This window comes from Emydura macquarii, unplaced genomic scaffold (genome assembly GCF_026122565.2).
Source record: "Emydura macquarii macquarii isolate MOO-44397 ecotype Brisbane River unplaced genomic scaffold, CSIRO-AGI_Emac_v2 contig_1790, whole genome shotgun sequence".
NCBI classification, from domain to species: Eukaryota; Metazoa; Chordata; order Testudines; family Chelidae; genus Emydura; species Emydura macquarii.
Window position 1 is genome coordinate 25,852,399 of NW_027131927.1, and position 18,522 is coordinate 25,870,920.

Sequence of the window (18,522 nt, forward strand, 5' to 3'; positions counted from 1 at the left end):
GCGGAAATAACAGGTGTCTCATGCCATCACAAGTTGTAAAGAACATCCAAAGTATAAGAATAACATTCTATTGTCACACTCAGCAACAGCAAACAATAGGCTTTATTGTTCTGCTCTTTGTTTCTGCTATGCCGAGCAAGTAAAGGAATAATTCCCTTCTTGGAACAATATTCATGTTTTGTGTATGGATTGACGGTATTGCACAGATGCGTTCAGGGGTGAAATGCCTTACCCACTACATTTGATCACTTTCAAATGTTTTCTGTCTCCAAATCTGATGCATCTGAGAGAGAGTGAGCACACTCGCTAGAACGTGCTACCAATTCAGGCTTCCCTTGAATTTTTATGTCCCACAGAAAGGGGCAGAGAAGCAGATGAAAAGAACATGAGACCAGATTGTCAGCTGGTGCAAATCAGCCTTGCACCATTGAAATCCTCCACCTCTATTCCTCATTCTGTGAAGAAAACGTGGTTGGAAGGGTAGTTCTGGGGATTCTGAAGATGATTCATGCTGATGGCTTCTTCTCTTGCTAATATGAAGGGTAATAATAGCTCCTAACTTCTGCTGTTGGACGCAGCTCTGTTTTGGTGATAGGGCCAGACAGAATAAGTCTTCCCCCTATAGATGCAGTAAGTTGAGCTCAAGCTGCATCCCGAAGCAGGAACTGCCGCCATATCAGACTAATCCTAGCCCTTTTCCTATGTCATCAAAAGGAGAACCGGTTCTGTCTTTCTGCATCTGAGCAAGAAGGGGAGGGAATCAAAAGTACTAAACAGGAATGAATCTTTTTACAGTTTTCAAATACACATTTAAAAATCAAGATTTTTTCCATTCAGTTTCTTTAGTAGTAAAATATAATACTTTTTAAAGAGACCACCCTGCTTTAACTTTGCTTTGAGACATCAAAACATCTACACAGATGGAAAATATTATAGAAAACTGAATTTCTTTTTATTAGATATTAGAATTCCACATTCAGCTGAGAGACACAGGAGAGAGCACAGGTGAAAGTTCGTAAGTAGAATTATGGATTCTGAAACACCTTAGCAGAATTTAAAATTGCCCTAGATCTCCTCCTTATTTGTAACATAAATGAACATTGGTAGAAAATAGACTTTTGGCAGTAGAATAGGGAAGTTCCTCTTGGATTGAAACAATAAATACCATTAGACAATGATGTCCTCAGCCAGTAGCTTCAGGTATTATACTCCTATGCTTCTCTATTTTTCCAGCTCTCTTAGAGTTATGCAGTAATATAATCTCATGCTATGTTCTTATCATATCTGGTCAGTATTTTGTCAGGAGACTTCCATGGATATCACTGCTTCTGTAGCTAGCAATGGTAACGAGAGTAATCAAGTAGCTTGCCTTCCGTTCACATCATATTGCAACAATACTTTAGCATGGTGATGAAATGTACTGTATTTGTGCCAACAGATAAAACAGTTCTTAAAAGTTTAGACTTTCTTCCACAAGAGATGTTAGCCCCCAGTATCCCAGTCATAAGCCATATTTATAATTAAATTATGCTATTTTAAACGTTCCCTGTTTAATTAGATACTATATTGTTCTTTATTTAATTTCCAAAACCAGTTGCATAGTGCTGCTTTAGAAGCTGTTGCATTTCAGCAGTGAGCGGAATTACATATTTTGCTAAAATGTGCTTATTTGGATATAAACAATCTATCTGAGGCTCTGATCGCCTCTGCCACAAATTCCAGGAATAAAAATAAAGTGTACTAACAGTCCCTCACAAAAATACATAAATCTCCTTTCCCTCCTTAGATCTAATCCTTAAGCCCCACCCTATATGTATCTCTATTCATAGCTTTATAGATATAGACATATCAAGTAGCATTTGTAAACCACTTCTAGGATTCTTCTGTATGGAAAGCACTATTACCTGTAAATCCAGAAAGCCTCCAATTGCAGTTAATAGTTTTTAGATACAGCTATTTATATACCGAGATTCATGTCTAAAAGTGTTTTGTTTTGTTTTTAAGATGGGTGCACAATTGCTTGCTCATAATCTTGGTTATTTCTAGTTAATTACAAACACAATTACCAAATCGGGTCTGCAAATGTGGTAACTGATTGCAGATTAGCACACCTAACTATTTTAAATAGATCCAAAATATATAAAGTTTGAAATGCAGCATAGATACTTAAATACAAAATGTATAGTAATGACGCTTAAACTAAATATTTCTTAAATCATATTGTTGAGGTGGAGGAAAAAATCTAGAAGAGCTGCATCGCTGAACTTTAATAATCTAGATATGACAAAAACAAATCAACAAAGTAGAGAGGTTATATAAAGAAACGTTGTCTTGGGCCTTCTTTCTTGAAAGGTTTGCATATTTCAGTGTCTGCCTTGACAGTTTTATCCTTCTGACAACTATTTTATTAACATTGTATGAATTGTACATGGTAAAATGTAAATCCATGGGATTTCTCTGGTTTGTGCACCACAGGCTTAGGTATGATGATTTATCCTTCTGTGTTGCCTTATCATCCCAGTAGGATCAGCGAAGCTTATGCAAATCCCGATTGGTAGAGAACTGACAACAAAGTGATCTCATCTATGAAAAGTGTTTCTGCTCTTCTGTTTAAAGGTCTGAGTGAAAGTGGAATAAAACCTACTAGATTTCTTTGATTATCCTCACCTGCTTGCTTTAAAAAGAAAAAGATAATTTCCCTATTTTTTTTATTGCTCAGAGTTTTAAGCCTTATGTTTCCAAGTATTATTCTATCTGTACATCACCCTTTCCATGGCGAAAAACACATTTCTTGTGAAACATAATTGTAGCATTTTGAAAAATATAATCTAATGGTTTTTATCCTGAAGAAAGAGGTCAGGAACGTTTCACCATGGCTTTTTAGAGAGCTTTGCAAGTGCAAACTCACGTGCGCTGGATTTAGAATGACTCTTCTGTGTGTAAAACTTAAAGAGCCCTATCCTACTACATTGTGGCTTTTTTATCTTAAAAACATAAGTGCTGTGTAACCAGAAAATATAATTAAGGCCATTTGATGGTAAGAGATTTTAGGAGAGGAGGACTCTGAGTCCTGTGATAATTCCTTCACTTTCTTGAATTTGTGTGCAGAAGAAACTTCTCAGATTTACTCCATGTTTCACTGAGAACAATTTCCAGACTTCTGAAATTTTGTGAAAAAATATCACAAGTTGGCCTGTTGATAAACTTGTCATGGAAATATTTTCATGGCAAAATATTCTCCCATTTCTTCCAGCTCTAATTGCACCATCAATTATACTTGGAGCGGACAAGACCCTGATTCTGCACTGTGTTGCATCAGGTTGACACTGGTGTAACTTGTTTTGATGTCTTTTGTGTCAGACTGGTGTGTCAAAATGTAGAATCAGACCAGCAAGTGAACAGAAAACATGAAACTAGAATGGGAAGTATTACAAATTTTATTAAACATCACAAGTTCTCTTTTGTTAAACTCACAAAAATAGGCAAAATATGCTAAATAACATCCAGACTAACTTGTCTCTATGTTGTCAAAAAAATTGCAAAATATCAGACAAAAAGCGTTGGAAACCAGGAATTTATTTTTGTTGTGAAACAAAAATGAAATAGAAGCAGACCCCCAAAAAGAGGTATTCAGCACTGTTCTCTATTGCTACTGGGGCCATTTATAAAAGTCACTTAAGTACTTGTAATTGACAGGTTCAGTTACACAATTTTTGGATTGGGACTGCTTATTTTTCCTCTATCTTTAGGTAACCAATTTTGACAGATTCACTTTCTTCCTTGTCATTCCATAGAAAACATCTTTACAAACCCTAGATATTTACACAGCTTATTCACATAGTGAGAACACTACTGAATAAAAACTTTGAAGCAAATAATCTTTTAAAGAAAGTTTAGTTTCCTTCCAAAAGATACCATTTGACTTGTTTTATGAGATGTCCCCCTGCAATACTGGCCATTATGTCACATAGCTCAAATCTAATTCCTTTATTTAAATCAGGCCAAAATTGTTCTATAAAACTTGTATTGCCTGAAATCTCTCCAAAGCAGAAATGGACCTGAACTGCTGAAACTCTCAATTTTGAGGCACCAGGGATCTGAACCCAAACTTTGTACATGATCCTTGTCTGTAATGGGCTGAGCTGTGTCCTAGAGCAGGCTCATCTCTACACCAGAATAATTAAGACACGCAACAGGAGTTTTAAAAAGAAAATTCACCATCAGAAACAAATATATGCATTCCACATATGATGTGTCTTTTGATTCCCTACATCCTAGCATAACATTTGACCACCACCCCTGTGAAATTATGTCCCCAAAAAAGCTTGTAATAAGATGGTAATAATCTGCATGTGCTGTTTAGGTGCAGACTCAGAATACAATATGTCAGTGTTCTAGGACCAGAAACTTTGCCTTTGAATGAAAAGTTGCTGGTTTCCCTATGGCTTTGTAAGATCAACATTATAAAAAGGATGAAATAATTTGATATCTACCTTTTTTTTTTTATCATCTCAACACAAACCAGGTGGAAAACAGCATTATAATATTCCTCAGTCCTGCTACAGGAACTGAACTTTCTCTCTTTGTGACAAGTGCCTTTCAATATATTCATCCCTGAATAGAGGGGCTTTCTCTGGGGAGGTCACTGCAGAAAAGAATACCATTATCATCATTTCACTCTTTGTACCCAGCAGTCTTTTGCATTCTGGGCTTTGTTTCAAAGACAATTGAACAAAGATAGCGATCAGTGTTTATGCTGCTTGGTGTGAATGGAAACCTTCCCCCTTTGCTACCAGCCAGCTAGTGTTATCTGGCTTTAAATGTCAGGCACTTTTCAGTGTGCAGGGGAGAGAACGTGAGATAACATTCAGCAAGGCCTAAGTTGGAGCCAAAAGTATGCTGTTAGGAGATAGGTATTCACACCTTCTATGTGGGAATTTAAAAAGAAATCCAAAAAGTGACCTAGGGGATACATTTCTAAACATAACCCTTGGTGTTATATACTGTAGTTGAGTGGCAAAACTATCCTTGAACTTTAGATATCCAAGGCTCAACACATATTTATGCCCATACACATATTTTATATTCCTATGCTTCTATCTAATTATTGTGGCTGGCTATTTAAGCACATAGGAATACAGAGTTCCTGTCTGAAGAACTTACAGTCTAAACAAAGAAGACAAACGATAATAAGGAATCAAAATGTTCAGGTTATGATAGGTACATTTGTTGGTGTTTGTTTTTCCTCTATTCTTATTCTCCTCCTCCTTCCAAACATTCCCTCTCCTTCTTTCTTCCCCTCTTTCAAGGTGCCCACCCAACCCGCTTTGGTATGATTGTCCCAGTATGCCTTCCCTCCATGCTGCCTGCCCACCCCAAAGCACAGATGAGTTTTAGCATGAGTTGAGGTTTGGGGGACAACAGCCAATCAGATGATGTCCATGATGATAAAAGTGTCTAAAAGTGAATTTTGAAGTGAAGTGAATTATGAAATTGCTTAATTATTTTTTTTAATTCATTAGAGGTATTCTCTTTTGTCTTCTAGTTTCTGAGCCTTTAGGATGCACTTGGGTCATATTTTCAAGTTTTTTCTCTGCAGCTGTAAGGGCTAGAAACTTGTCTCTGTAAAAATAATGAAAGATGAGATTCTCATCTAATCACTTGACTCCAGAAGCTGGGGCTTTAATAAAAACACCACATATTGTGGTATGTGAGATAGAATCATGAAAGATGGTGAAATTGATAGCCCTACCAGTTCTTACAGCCATTGGATAGCCAGCACAGTTCCGATCAAAGTTGGGATGGGCAAAATAACAATGATCAAGTATTGCATTTATTTATTATTGCTGTATGTGACTATTGTGGTTATAATAAACCGCTTGCAGAAGAAGATATTATGAGTATAAATGAAAACTATTTTCATTTGAGGATGTTTAATGTAGCTTGGAAAAAACAGATATGATATCTACTGTTAAATTCCAAGAAAATGTTTCCAAAATATTACCATTCTTTCTCTTCTTGCTCATAATGCAGGTAGATATGGTCCTGGTGAATTTAAAGATGCATAGCAAAGAGTATCATTGGGCAGAGGTTTTTGATTTACTATTATTTTTCTAGACATGTATCTCACAGTACAATACTGCTTTTAAATTTTGTCTCAACCTTAAACACATCTGGCATTGCAAACATGTTAGTAATTACAGTAGCTCCACATATTTTGCTAATTCACGGAGAAAGTCCAGAGAGCAGAGCCTGTATCAACATAATGCAAACAATTGAAACGAACAAGTTCAGCTTTAATTTATGTAATCTTGCAAGAAGCAAAGTTAACAGCCCATGGATGTTGCATTCTTAGTAGTTGGAAGGGGACGAGGTTGCACAAGGAGAATAAAACAATAATTCTGGCATGGTTTATGGGAACTTTATAATAAGCACAAAAGGTAGCAATACATTGAAGCAAAAATATTTTATCCACCAAACAGTTCAGCAAGTAACTTCAGATTTAGCATACCACCTGTTTTCTATGCTGAGCTTTAAATGTATCTTTCCCATCTCCAAATTGGATGCTCGTCACTTTTTGCAGGTGCTTAAATATGGCCTTAGGAGCCTAATTTTAGGCTCAATTTTTATTGTTTATAACTATCTGGACCAAACACTTTCTTTCAGATTGTGACTGGCATCCAATCTCTACAATTTTGGTGTTACCTTCCTAATAGGTAACAGTACAGAAAAGAAGAAAATGTTTTGTTTTGTTTTTTTAAAGGGACTTGCATGAGAGGACAATATGGAAATCTTGTTGAAATATCTGTTTTGTGAAGGATTGTTATTTTGTAGTGAGATTCAACAACAACATGTTTTGGTTATCCCTTTGAGTACTCTGTTTCAATTTAGAAGAGACAGGTAACGCACAATACCTTATTGGCAAGAAACAGAGCATACTCCAGTACACAAGTTAGTTTCTTCATATGATTAAAAAAATAAACATGTTTATGCTATGGCACTGAGTGTAAGAATAAAGCAATTAGATTAATTTACACACTTAATTAGTTTATTGCTTTTTCTTTTCCTTTGGTCCCTTAACATCTATGTTGAAAAATTAAGCATGTGCTTCTGATGCACTTTAATTTAATTAAGTAAAAAGCATGTGCGCAAATTGTAACACCTGCCTAGTAAAAGAAACCTAATAATGAATGTGAGACCTCTAATTCATCTGAATGACACCTTCACAAGGAAACAACACCATGTTGTTCCTTGTAACTCATTTGCTTACAGCCCCAAATGTGGACTGGGAATTTGCTCCTATTACTCTGTTGGACTTTATTTCTGTTAATAGTACTTAGCCTATTGCAACTAGTGTTGTGGAGTTGCATCGTCCTCAAGATAGCACTGGAGGCTTTGTGCCTCAGGAGGCAAAATGCCTCTTGGAGTTTCCTTGTGCACGGGAAGCACACAAACTACAGCCTTTTAAGGTTGGCAGTATTATCTCTTCCCCCCAGTCCTGCAAGGATGGCCAACTTCGTTGGCTGGCATGTAGGTGGATTGGAGCCACCTGCTCCCTGTCCATTCATGCTGCTTTGGGGCACAGCATTTCTCAAGGACAAAGTTCTGGTAGCAGTCCTGCTCTTCCTCTCGGGAGCTCCTTTCCCCTATCTTGCACTTTAAGGGCTAGTCATAACCAAGCTCATTATCTCTATATTCTTTAACTGTGGAAAAAATATCTGCCAAAATCTGTTTATTATGACAGTAAATGAAAGTTTTGGATCTGTGTCAACTATTGTCCTAAGTGAGATTCCTCTTCCACCCCATGCACACACTTGAAAACACCGCTTCTTATATACATATACAAGGAGAGTGTGTATTATACACCATCCTAGGTGACAAATACACAATGTTCACAATTCCTGTGCCACACAACACTAGGTTAAAAAAAATGTGTCAGCAGCGCACTCTACAATAATAACTGGTTGGTTTAATTAACATTGTAAATGGGGTTTTCACATTAGACTTTCTTCATTAGACTTTCAAAATCATTGTGTGAGTTTGGACACTTGTCAGTGGGATTAGGACTTTTCCAACAGGTTTCATTTCATAATGTTTCCCAAAAAATCTGAGATGAATCCAACCTGTACATTAGTTTCTTGTTAAGAATTCTGGTAGATTCCAAGCTTTCAAAAATGAATATATATAGTAACATGCATTTACTAGATTTTCTTATAAATTATGCCTCAAATCCATTACATGCTCTCCTTAAATGGATATAAAAGGGGATTTAACATAAAAGCTCTTTTAACAATAACATTAGGTTCTAACTATTTTATGTGGTAATGACATAGGATGGTTTTTTATGGTCACAGTTTCTTTGTGACAGATTAATCAAATTCCATACGTAATATAGACATGAGGTATCCTCTGCACTTAGACACAACTCTTTTGTAGCTCATTATTCTAAAGTTACATGAAAGAGGGTTAGGAGAGAGATTGGAGACAAATTTGTTTTGAAGAACATGAGTTTACTTATATTAAAACATTGCTATAATTCTGTTGACTTTATTATATTATTATATCAATAGAAAACTAATTTTCCTCCAAGACAGGTTCTGAAAAGACAAAATAGAGGAGCTGGATATTAATTAGTGGATATTTAGTAATACCATCTGTGTAATTGCTACATGGTTTTAAAAAAAAAAAGGCAGAGGCACGGATTTCTTGGAATTTGCATTGACCAGTAGAATTTGGAGTGATCAAATACGTCCTGGTTTACCATTTTCTGATTCTTTTTCATACTAATTACATAGTTAATAAGTCCCATCAAAATATTCCAAATAGTTAATTCCTGTTAGTTATTACATTAATATACTGTGTTACATTGTCTTATTAGGTAACATAGAATCATAGAGTTGGAAGGAACCTCAGGAGGTCATCTAGTCCAACGCCCTGCTCAAAGCAGGACTAACCTCAGCTAAATAATCCCAGTGAGGGTTTTGTCAAGCCGCAGTTTAAAAACCTCTAAAGATGGAGATTCCACCACCTCCCTAGGTAATCCATTCCAGTGCTTCACCACCCTCCTAATGAAAAACTTTTTCCTAATGTCCAACCTAGACCTCCCCTTGCTCCTTGTTCTGTCATCTGCCACCACTGAGAACAGCCTAGCTCCATCCTCCCTGGAATCCCCTTTCGGGCAGTTAAAGGCTGCTATGAAATCCCCCTTCTTTCTTCTCTTTTGCAGACTAAACAAGCCTAGTTCCCTCAGCCTCTCCTGATAAGTCTTGTGCTCCAGCCCCCTAACCATTTTTGTTGCCCTCCTCTGGACTCTCTCCAACTTCTCCACATCCTTTTTGTAGTGGGGGGCCCAAAACTGGACACAATACTCCAAATGCGGCCTCACCAATGCCAAACAGAGGGGAATGATCACTTTCTGCGATCTGCTGGCAATGCTCCTACTAATGCAGCCCAATATGCTATTAGCCTTCCTGGCAACCAGGGTACACTGCTAACTCATATCCATGTCAACATCTTTTAAAGTTTGCAGATAGAATTCTGGGGTAGCAAGTTCCTTATATATGAGGATGACATCAGGATTTCAATGGTTGTGTCTCTCTATGTTGGATGGGAAGAACATGATGTAAGCTTTTGGACTAGTTGTAGAAGAACATGAAGAAAGAAAAAAGTTCTACTATACAAGCCCATATTTTAGTACAGGCTCCATGATGTCTTTTTAAATCTCCTATACTTTAATGCTAGCTGAAAAATAGAGATTTAAAACAAAAAAAAAATTTGCTTCCATATATCTTCATTGCCAAGTTTTAGCCCAGAGGAAGTTTTTTTACGGCTAAGTTATAAACCTTTGAAAGAAAAGGGGTTATAATGGAAAGGCTGACAAACCCTTAACTTATAGCAGCACTAACCATTATAGTGTGCATGTGTGTGTGTGCATAGATTGGTAATGACAGATATTGTACATGATTTTTCAAAGGAGTGACCTTGAAAAATCTCAGCATGAAAATGGCAATAAATGATGCACAGTACTAAAAGCTGTAAAATGTCAAACAATATGTACCTTACCATACCATGCATTTTAATTTTATAGTACATCATCCGTACAACTTTCAAAGTATTAGCAGTTACAACAATGCAAAAGTTACATTCAGAAGGTGTAAGGGCATATGGATATATGCTTAGTGACTGCAGTAAGGAAAGAAAAGGAAATACAATCTTGTGGTTAAATCACTAGACTGAGAGTCAGGAGATCTGGGTTCCTAACTCTGCCAATAGATGTCCTGTATGACCTTGGGTAGGTCAGTTAGGGTATCATTTTCAAAAGCAATTTAGGCACTTATGGCTCTTTTGAAAATGGGACTTAAAGCTTAATTGCTTTTGAAAATTTTACCTTAGTCTCTGGAGCAGATTTTTAAAAGAATTTATGCGCCTAATTGATAATCCAACGGGCACCTATCTGCATGTTTAGGCACCTAAATACCTTTTAAAAAACTGGTCCTCTGTGCCTTAGTTTCCTATCTGCTAAATGGGGAAAATAACCCTTTATTTTACCATTTGTCTGTCTTTTATATTTAGATGTAAAATCTCTGTGACTGGGGTTCTCTTTTACTTTGACCCTGTCTACACTTACCTCTGAGATTCGGCGGCAGTCGACAGGAGTTATGCAAGCCACGCAAAAAACTTGCGTAACTCCTGTTGACTTCTCTGCTTTCCTTCTGCGCGCCGTCTTCACGTTCCCATCGACGCAGCGCTACGCAACTTGTGAAGGTGGTCTTAGTACATCGATTTCTGCATCGACTGAGCGGGTCTGCACTGACCGCTCAGTCGATCCAGAGTAATCGATCTGACAGCGGCCTGATGTTGCCCTGGTGACGGCGTCAACTATGTGTACATGGAACCTATCAGAATGGAAGCCTCATCCCAGTAGCTTCTAGGTGCTATTCTAGTGTAAATAATAATTTAGGTATATAGGATTTAAGCTGCCTTTTTTAAAGTGGTGGTGAAACCTTGCTACTTGGGAAGAAAGCAATTTATAATTTTTTCCTAATCTTATATATCCTTTTGACCCTATTCGGCAATCTTTCTTGAACTAATAATTTTTTTTTTCTAAAACAGGATCCCATTCAGCTGTAGTACTTACAGTTGGTGAGAAGAAAAAACAATCTGAATAGGAGAGAAGCTATGGATGTAAACCTGTAAATTTCAGGATCATTCTGCTGCCATCTATGTATTTAGCTAATAACATTTTTCTGAAATAATAAGAAATGTGCTTTCTGGTATATCTAGCTGAACAGGATCAAAACATGAATAAAAGATTGTTTTTACCAAAATGCTGCTTAACAATGAATATAAAAAAAATATATGAGATTTAAGGCTTTATCTAAGCCCTGGCTTTAGAAAGTAATCTCTCAAACAGTAGACAAGGTATGTTTAGTTCTTCCAGCAGAGGCCAGGGTCTTTCACTCTGCTCGTAGAACCTTCCTGAGGTGGACAGTATTAGATGCTTTCTGTGCTGCTAAGCTGATATCAAGAAGTGCAGACACTAAAGGAACAATTGTACTAGTTTAAACTAATTCCACTATGCCAGTGTCCTGAGCACTGTTGATGAAAACTAAGAAGATTAAACTCCCCATAATCACCAAATCTATGTGAAAGGAAAGTTTGTTACCATAAACTCTTCAGAATCTTTGGTTTGAGGATGAGTACGAAGTAAAAATAATTCAAACTATTTCAAGTTGTAAATGGTATTTTCCACTACCTCCGCTGTTCCGTAAAGCTCTTTTAAAATGATTTGGAATGGGAAGAAATGTGCTTACGTGGTTAGCGAAAATGGCATCAAAAAGAGCTGCACTACTGCGTACCTCTTTTGGTTGTTTTAACATACCATTTCATTAGATTTGTGACCTGGAGATCACTGAGGTGCAAACAGACACTGACTGAGGCATGGTAGCAGAAGATTTTCTTTGAAGTTTGCTGGTAGAGTACAGCTGCACTTTCTGGTGGCAATACTTTTTCACTAAATCTAGATACTGCAGTCTCTGTGCTTTCCCAGCATCCAATAGAAATGAGGGAGTGGATGCAAATAATTTGATTACAGTTTAATCCGGATGAAACAGAAACCATGGCAGCAGGTCTAGAGAGGCATCTAGATGAATAGGCAGAGTTGTAATCATGCTACTCTCAGAGGTTTCTATCTGGCCCTTGCCAAATACAGTTTGAAATTTATGCACCTCTTGGATCCAGTGGTGTGCCTTCCATATGCACAGAGCAGCTGTGGCACCTAGTACCTTTTTCAATTTAAAGTTAGTCTGGGGGATGTGACCACTCTTTCTGATGCAGCTCTTGCTACTATGATCCACACCATTTATAACCTTATAGTTAGATTACTGTAATTTGATCTGTATAGAGCTACCCTTGCAAACTACTCAGAGGCTCACTTCATGACTGAGATGATCCCTTGGGAATACATAACATTAGGGGTGAAATCCTGGCCCCACTGAAGTCAATGAGTGTTTTGCCTTTGACTTCAATGTGGCTAAGTTTTCACCCTGAATTTCTGTGATCTGCCATGGCTGTTTCTGGCATTTCTGGATGCTGTTCAAAGTTCTGTCGTGATCTGTGAAGTCAAGATGTTTGGGAAATAATTTTCTCCCCAGATTCCAAAAGTGGTAAATGAAATCTGGTTTATTCTCATTGTCATTTTTGGGGACCACACTTTCCAGAGGTGGCAGCAGGGCATTCTTGAGGAAGGTCTCACAGCTTCTAGAAACTGGTCCATTAGAGATTAGGGGGCGGATTTTTAAAAAGGATTGAGGCACCTAAAGTTTCAGATGGGGGCCTAGTGGAATTTTTCCAAAGCCCTTAGATGCTCAAATCCCATTGAAATCAGTCCGGTTGTCAAAGAAAAAAAAAATCAATGACTTAAGACACAAATAGGATCTAGATTTAACCAGAATTATTATGGATTGTTCCCTTCTTGCTCTTTGCTTGCAAAGCAATTAGAAAAATAATTAACCTCTGTGTCACAACCTCACTCTTTTGCTCTTTAAAATCAATTAAGAGGTGGCAGTGCCTGTTCGCTCAAATCAATGATTTTGATATGAAGCACTCTTGTTGAATTTCTAGACTTTCCCGCAGTTCTAGAGATGGTTCGTATGACAGATATGGCAGTTTCCTGCAAAATCTTTAGGAGATATTACTGAATTAAGTTTAAGTATCTTTGGAGTCCATTGTATTAAATACAAAGATTCTGAATTATTGTGGGCCCAGGGGATCCAAGGACCATATTGACCCACCTGGCAGACAAGAGTGAACATTTTGGACAATACTTGTAAAGTGTTATTTCCTTGGAAATATCTAGGGCAAGATTAATGCAAATCCCCCCTTGCCTTCAGTTATGCAAACACTGAGCCCTTTGAAGCTACACCTTGAAGAGAAGGTGACTGTATGATGATTACCTGTTCACAGGGTCCCAAGATCAAAGGCCCAAACTCTATAAAGGAGATTTATGAGTGTGCCTGTTCTGAGCTAATAGCTCTTACAAACTTGTAACCACAGAAAAAATCTGTGGTTGAGTTTGAAGGACTGACTATTTGCCAGAGCCCATTTTGGAGTTGGGGGTGATCTCTGGTAAACTTATTAGCATGCATGTAGCACATATTATTGTTTTTAATATGTTTTTGCTGTAATGCTTTCATCTTAAGAATAAGAGCTGTGTGGTACCTTATAACTGTGGGCAGTTATGCTGTTTATAGCCGTTGAGGAGAAAGTGAAGCAGGCCTGCTTAGTCAGTCTGACTTTCTGGGGAAATCACATCATAGGCAGGGAAGTGTGCGGCCTGGAACAACTCTGATCAGAAAGAAGAGAGAAGTGTGTCTGCACCCAAGAGATGTGACATCTGACCACCCTGTAGCCTAGAGTGGGTGTCCAAGCTAGATCATGGAGGTTGCTCTGAACTGTGACAGTTGGAAAATAGAATTTGTATCCTGCAGGCAGTTCCAACATTTCAAAATTTCTTATCAGACTGAATGAGGATGACAAGTCAAAATCTTGAAATATTTTGTGGAATGCGAATTTTAAAATATGTCAGTTCGTAAATGTTGAAATGACTTTATCAAAACATTTAATTTTGAGAATGTTGAAGCTTAGTAACACCAAATTCAGTGTGTGTGGGGTTGGGGTGGGGGTGGGGAGGGTTACTACTTAGGGAATACAATTAATTCAAGTAAAAGCTTTTTGCGCTAAATCTTCAGTGCTGTTATGTGATACATTATTTTGGCTTACATAATGATATAATAGAATAATTATAAATTAATAACAATGTATTTGGTGAAAAATCATTTTTTGGAACGCTTCTTCTGCAGCAAATGAAGATTGCACTAGCAGCTGTGCTAGACACCTGAGAAGTTTTCAAACACATTGTGTAGGTATTTCCTATTAAAAGTATCGCAGAAATACCAGTGTCCCAGCTATTGCTCAGATTGTTCTGTTTCATCTTACTGCAGTGAAACAATGTGTTTGTCAGTTTCATTGAACTCATTCAAATCTAGATGCCCATAATATGAGTATATTTTAAATAAACACTTAAGAGAAAGAGTGACTTCTCATGTAACTAATGCTTCAGTTAAAGTTTGTCTCTTTTTTCCTTCCATGATTCATAGCTGAGAATGCTTCAATAAAGGCCATGAATTAGCGGCTACATAATATTCTTGGCTGTTACATACCTTTACCATAGACCTCCCAGATCATCATTTTGAATCACACAAAATATTCCACTCAAAATGTTGTTTCACTGTTTTTGAATAATGAAAAACAAAATTATTTAAGTGATAGTCTTAAGAAGCCAGGCTTAAAAAAAATTATTTCCTTTGTCCATCATGAGCCTTTGTCTATGCATGGTATTTCAATGATCTCTTTGGTGCGTTTCTCAAGTGCACGTTGTCCCAAGTGCACATTACATATTTCATAGCTTTCATAACTTTTTAATGAGCAATCCATAAAAGATTATCCTGGTAATAACATTTTCTGTTTCTTTAGGGTAGCACTGGGAATTGTTTATCCTAAAAAAACACATTATTCTCTTTTTTGCATGTTTGTTCTTATGGAACCAAAATTAACGTTAAAACAAAATGTATTTGGAAGATTTTTACCTTCCTTACTTTATCATTGAATACTAAAGCCCAAAACTCAGACTCAAGACACCAACTAAATTTTGTGTTGCTTACAATTTCAACTGAAGCAGAAAAATTGGAACTATATTTTAAATAGACAATAATCATTATTTCCATTGCCACTTATACTAACATCTTTGATGATAATATGGATGTGACAAGTAATTCCACTAAAATCCTTTTGTAATTTAGCAATTAATTAATGTACCAGTATGCAAACTACTACGACTTCCTGGGATTTATGCTCCATTTAGCATTCTCTTTCTGTTTCCCATTGATTCCAGGTAAAAAAGGCACAGCATGAAAATTACAAAAACTCTTTGAGGACAGAAGTATTCATAATGCATTGACTTATTTTGCCATTTCACCAAGTTGCCAAATAATCTGTTTTCAAATCATTCTATGACTTCTAGAGCTTTTTCTCAGAGACTGTTTTGTATTTAGAACTCAGAACTGTCATCATCTAAGTGGAAGTCATGTCTTGATGATCTCAGATCAGATACTAGGGTATGGGATAGGATTTCAGGTTAAGATAGTGGTATTCTTTCGCTGCCGTAGGGCCCGATCCAAAGTCCATTGAGGTCAGTGGAAGTCTTTCCATTGATTTCAGTGGTTCTTGATAGACCTTTTCTCTCATGATCTCCCATGTTCTTTTATGAAAGCTATGGTGATAATTAACAAATTCAGATGGCTTATTCTTTATTCAACTGCAGTTTCCATACAACAGCATAATATATTTATCTTAAGACACTGCATCAACTCTTTGTTGTTTTCTTCCTCATTAATTTCCTTTAGGGTTGAGCTAAATTCTAGGTTATAACCATATGGAAAACAAATATAATGAATAAGACAGTGAAATTCATTGCAGTAGCCAGTTTAATCATAATCTTATGTCCACCCCTTTAACATGAGCATATAGCAAAACGGGGTAAAAACTATCCCGAGCAATTTCATTCCTAGAAGTGATAGCCTACCTAGACTTACTATTATAAGGAAGTGGTTTATCTGTGAGACATGGAGGACAGCTTGGTTTCAATTCTAGAGGGAACTGAGGTTTATCTAAATGTACGTGGTAGTGGCTGAATCCTCTAGCAATGGGTCCTTAAAAAGGTTAGTCAAGTTATGTTCCAAAAAGTTGGTTATGTTCATTAATGAAACTCCTCATCATATGCACTAAACAAAAAGTGAAAGATCAGTGTTAGTAGTGTTGTTACACTTATGCAATAAACAGCAGGATCTTATTTAGGGGACAAAGCAATATGCTGTGTTTATTATGAATACAGAAAATATTTGAAAAAGCAATTGCCTAAAACACACACACACACACACACATGCACACAGTTCTGCAGGACGGATATAATTACCAGCCTCTGTGTTGCTTGAGCTGAATCACTGGTCAGGTGACTCAGACACGAGGATTGGGCCAGGCTCTGTCAGTCACGGCACTATGCTCCTTGGGGTTTGCAGAACGAGCCCAAAGTCCAGGTTTCTTCTCCCCATTTTTATATTTATCCATCCCCATTCAGGTCTACGGATTTTCTCATGTCAGATAGTCTCCTTGTTTGATGTAATCACCAATTAGGTTTGATATCGCAAGTGTGACAGCTTTCCCATTCTTCTTTCATTCCTGTTTCACACTTTGTCTTGTTCCTGTCCTTGGCTCTTAACTCCCCCATTTCCGGGGTTATCTTGATCTTCTGCCATCTGGGTTGTAAAAGTTCTTTAAACAAAAGCATCTTCTCTTCCTCCTGCCCTTGGAGGCTGAAAACCATTACCTCAGCAATTACTTCCTTGCCATCTTATCTCAGCAGACTCAGACTGCATGCACTCCTCATTCATACTTACTAAAAATCATTACATTCTTATCCTATTACATTGGTACATTATCTTATACTTACTTACTAACAATAAAATCCTTATACCTACACCAATTCTTTTTACTAAAAGGAAATAAAAGAAATCTTATTTACCCTCTCGTTGCCACATCAACCACATTTACACATCAACCACATTCCTGATACGCATTGGGCACTTACCTTCACTTGTAAATTATCACAATTAGATTTCAGGATGTTCCCAAACATTCATACATAGATCTTCACAAACAGGGCCCCAATGTGTCATAAATGTTAAATCACAAAATGTTTAGGCAGGATGTTCCCACACATATGTTCAAGCAGTCAATTATCATAGTAGAGCCTGGGGTGGCATGAACAAACAATCAATATGTCTGGAATATCCCTATCTATAGCGCCTAGTTTTGTTCTTTCTCAGTGTGGGGATTAATCCTTAAGCTTCAAATATGTATCCATGGTCCGGGCCTGCTCTGGTTCAGGCCTACATCACAGTGCTGGGGCCTACAGTGTATCACTCCAAATATTCATAAAGGCAGAGAGCCTAAAAAGTACCACAGAGCCAAATTTTGTTTATATTTTCTCCTGTTAGGAACCTCTCGCTGAAGTTATCAAAGGAGGTGGATCAGGGAGAAGCTAGGTGTCCTCGGGTCAGCCAGCTGGCCAACAGTCCCTCCGTGGAGTGGCCTTTTGCAGACCTGGAAGAAGGTGGAGGCCTGGAATCTTTGCCCTTCAGACTGATGATGCAGGATTGCACAGCTGTAAAGACGTTACTGCTGAAAATGAAGAGAGTTCTTCAAGAGGTAATGGTTCAATCATTTGTAAGATTAATAGTTCCCAATGCTAATAGACTATGTAGTGAAGAGGGGTTCAGGAAAATGTTGATCGATACAGAACTGAGTCTATTTTTCTGTGTCCAGAAAGTCTTAAAAATATGGAAAGAGCTCTTACATGGATTCCCAGCATGGCTTTTATATGTCCCAATATCTCAGGGAGCTTTGCAAATCCCACCCCATGTGCTCAATGGACTAGATGTGAGATAGGCTGTGAGTCAGACTCGCACAAAAAAGTCTGTATTTTCCTGTTTTGCTTCATCCTATGCATGTCTTGTTTTAGTCTGTATTTTACACTTTGAACCTGTAGCTAACCATGCCCTTGTATGTCTAAGGGCTCACTGTGTACCAGCATGGATCTGTGTCTGCCAACTCTGGCACCGTCATAGACAGACTAAGGCATATCTTGAGCCTCTTCTTTATTAATTGTATTAGGTAACTTGGACTGGGTAAGCCAAATTGTATTCTTGTCCTCCCCCAGATCAGAGTGTTTCTTGTCTCTTGGATAGTCATTCATCACATGTTCCCTAATATTAACAGTCAAATCCAAGTAATACTTATTTGTAAACAATATAGAGAAGAAAGAGATACAAAAACAAGACATTGAAAGTTCTATTCGTGTAAGACTGTTTGAGTATAGGGTCTGAGTATTAATTACAAAGATTAACT

At 37.4% G+C, this 18,522-nt stretch overlaps 1 protein-coding gene across 8 annotated transcripts in view; it reads left to right on the forward strand.

The window, feature by feature from the left end:
* The window catches only part of CCSER1 (coiled-coil serine rich protein 1), a 1,029,451-nt gene that overhangs the window by 384,332 nt on the left and 626,597 nt on the right, over positions 1-18,522 (forward strand). For all 8 annotated transcript variants that reach the window (XM_067557175.1, XM_067557176.1, XM_067557179.1 and 5 more), the window contains exon 6: positions 17,613-17,823. In XM_067557175.1, coding sequence (XP_067413276.1) covers positions 17,613-17,823 — 211 coding nt within the window. The remainder of the gene's footprint in view (positions 1-17,612; positions 17,824-18,522) is intronic.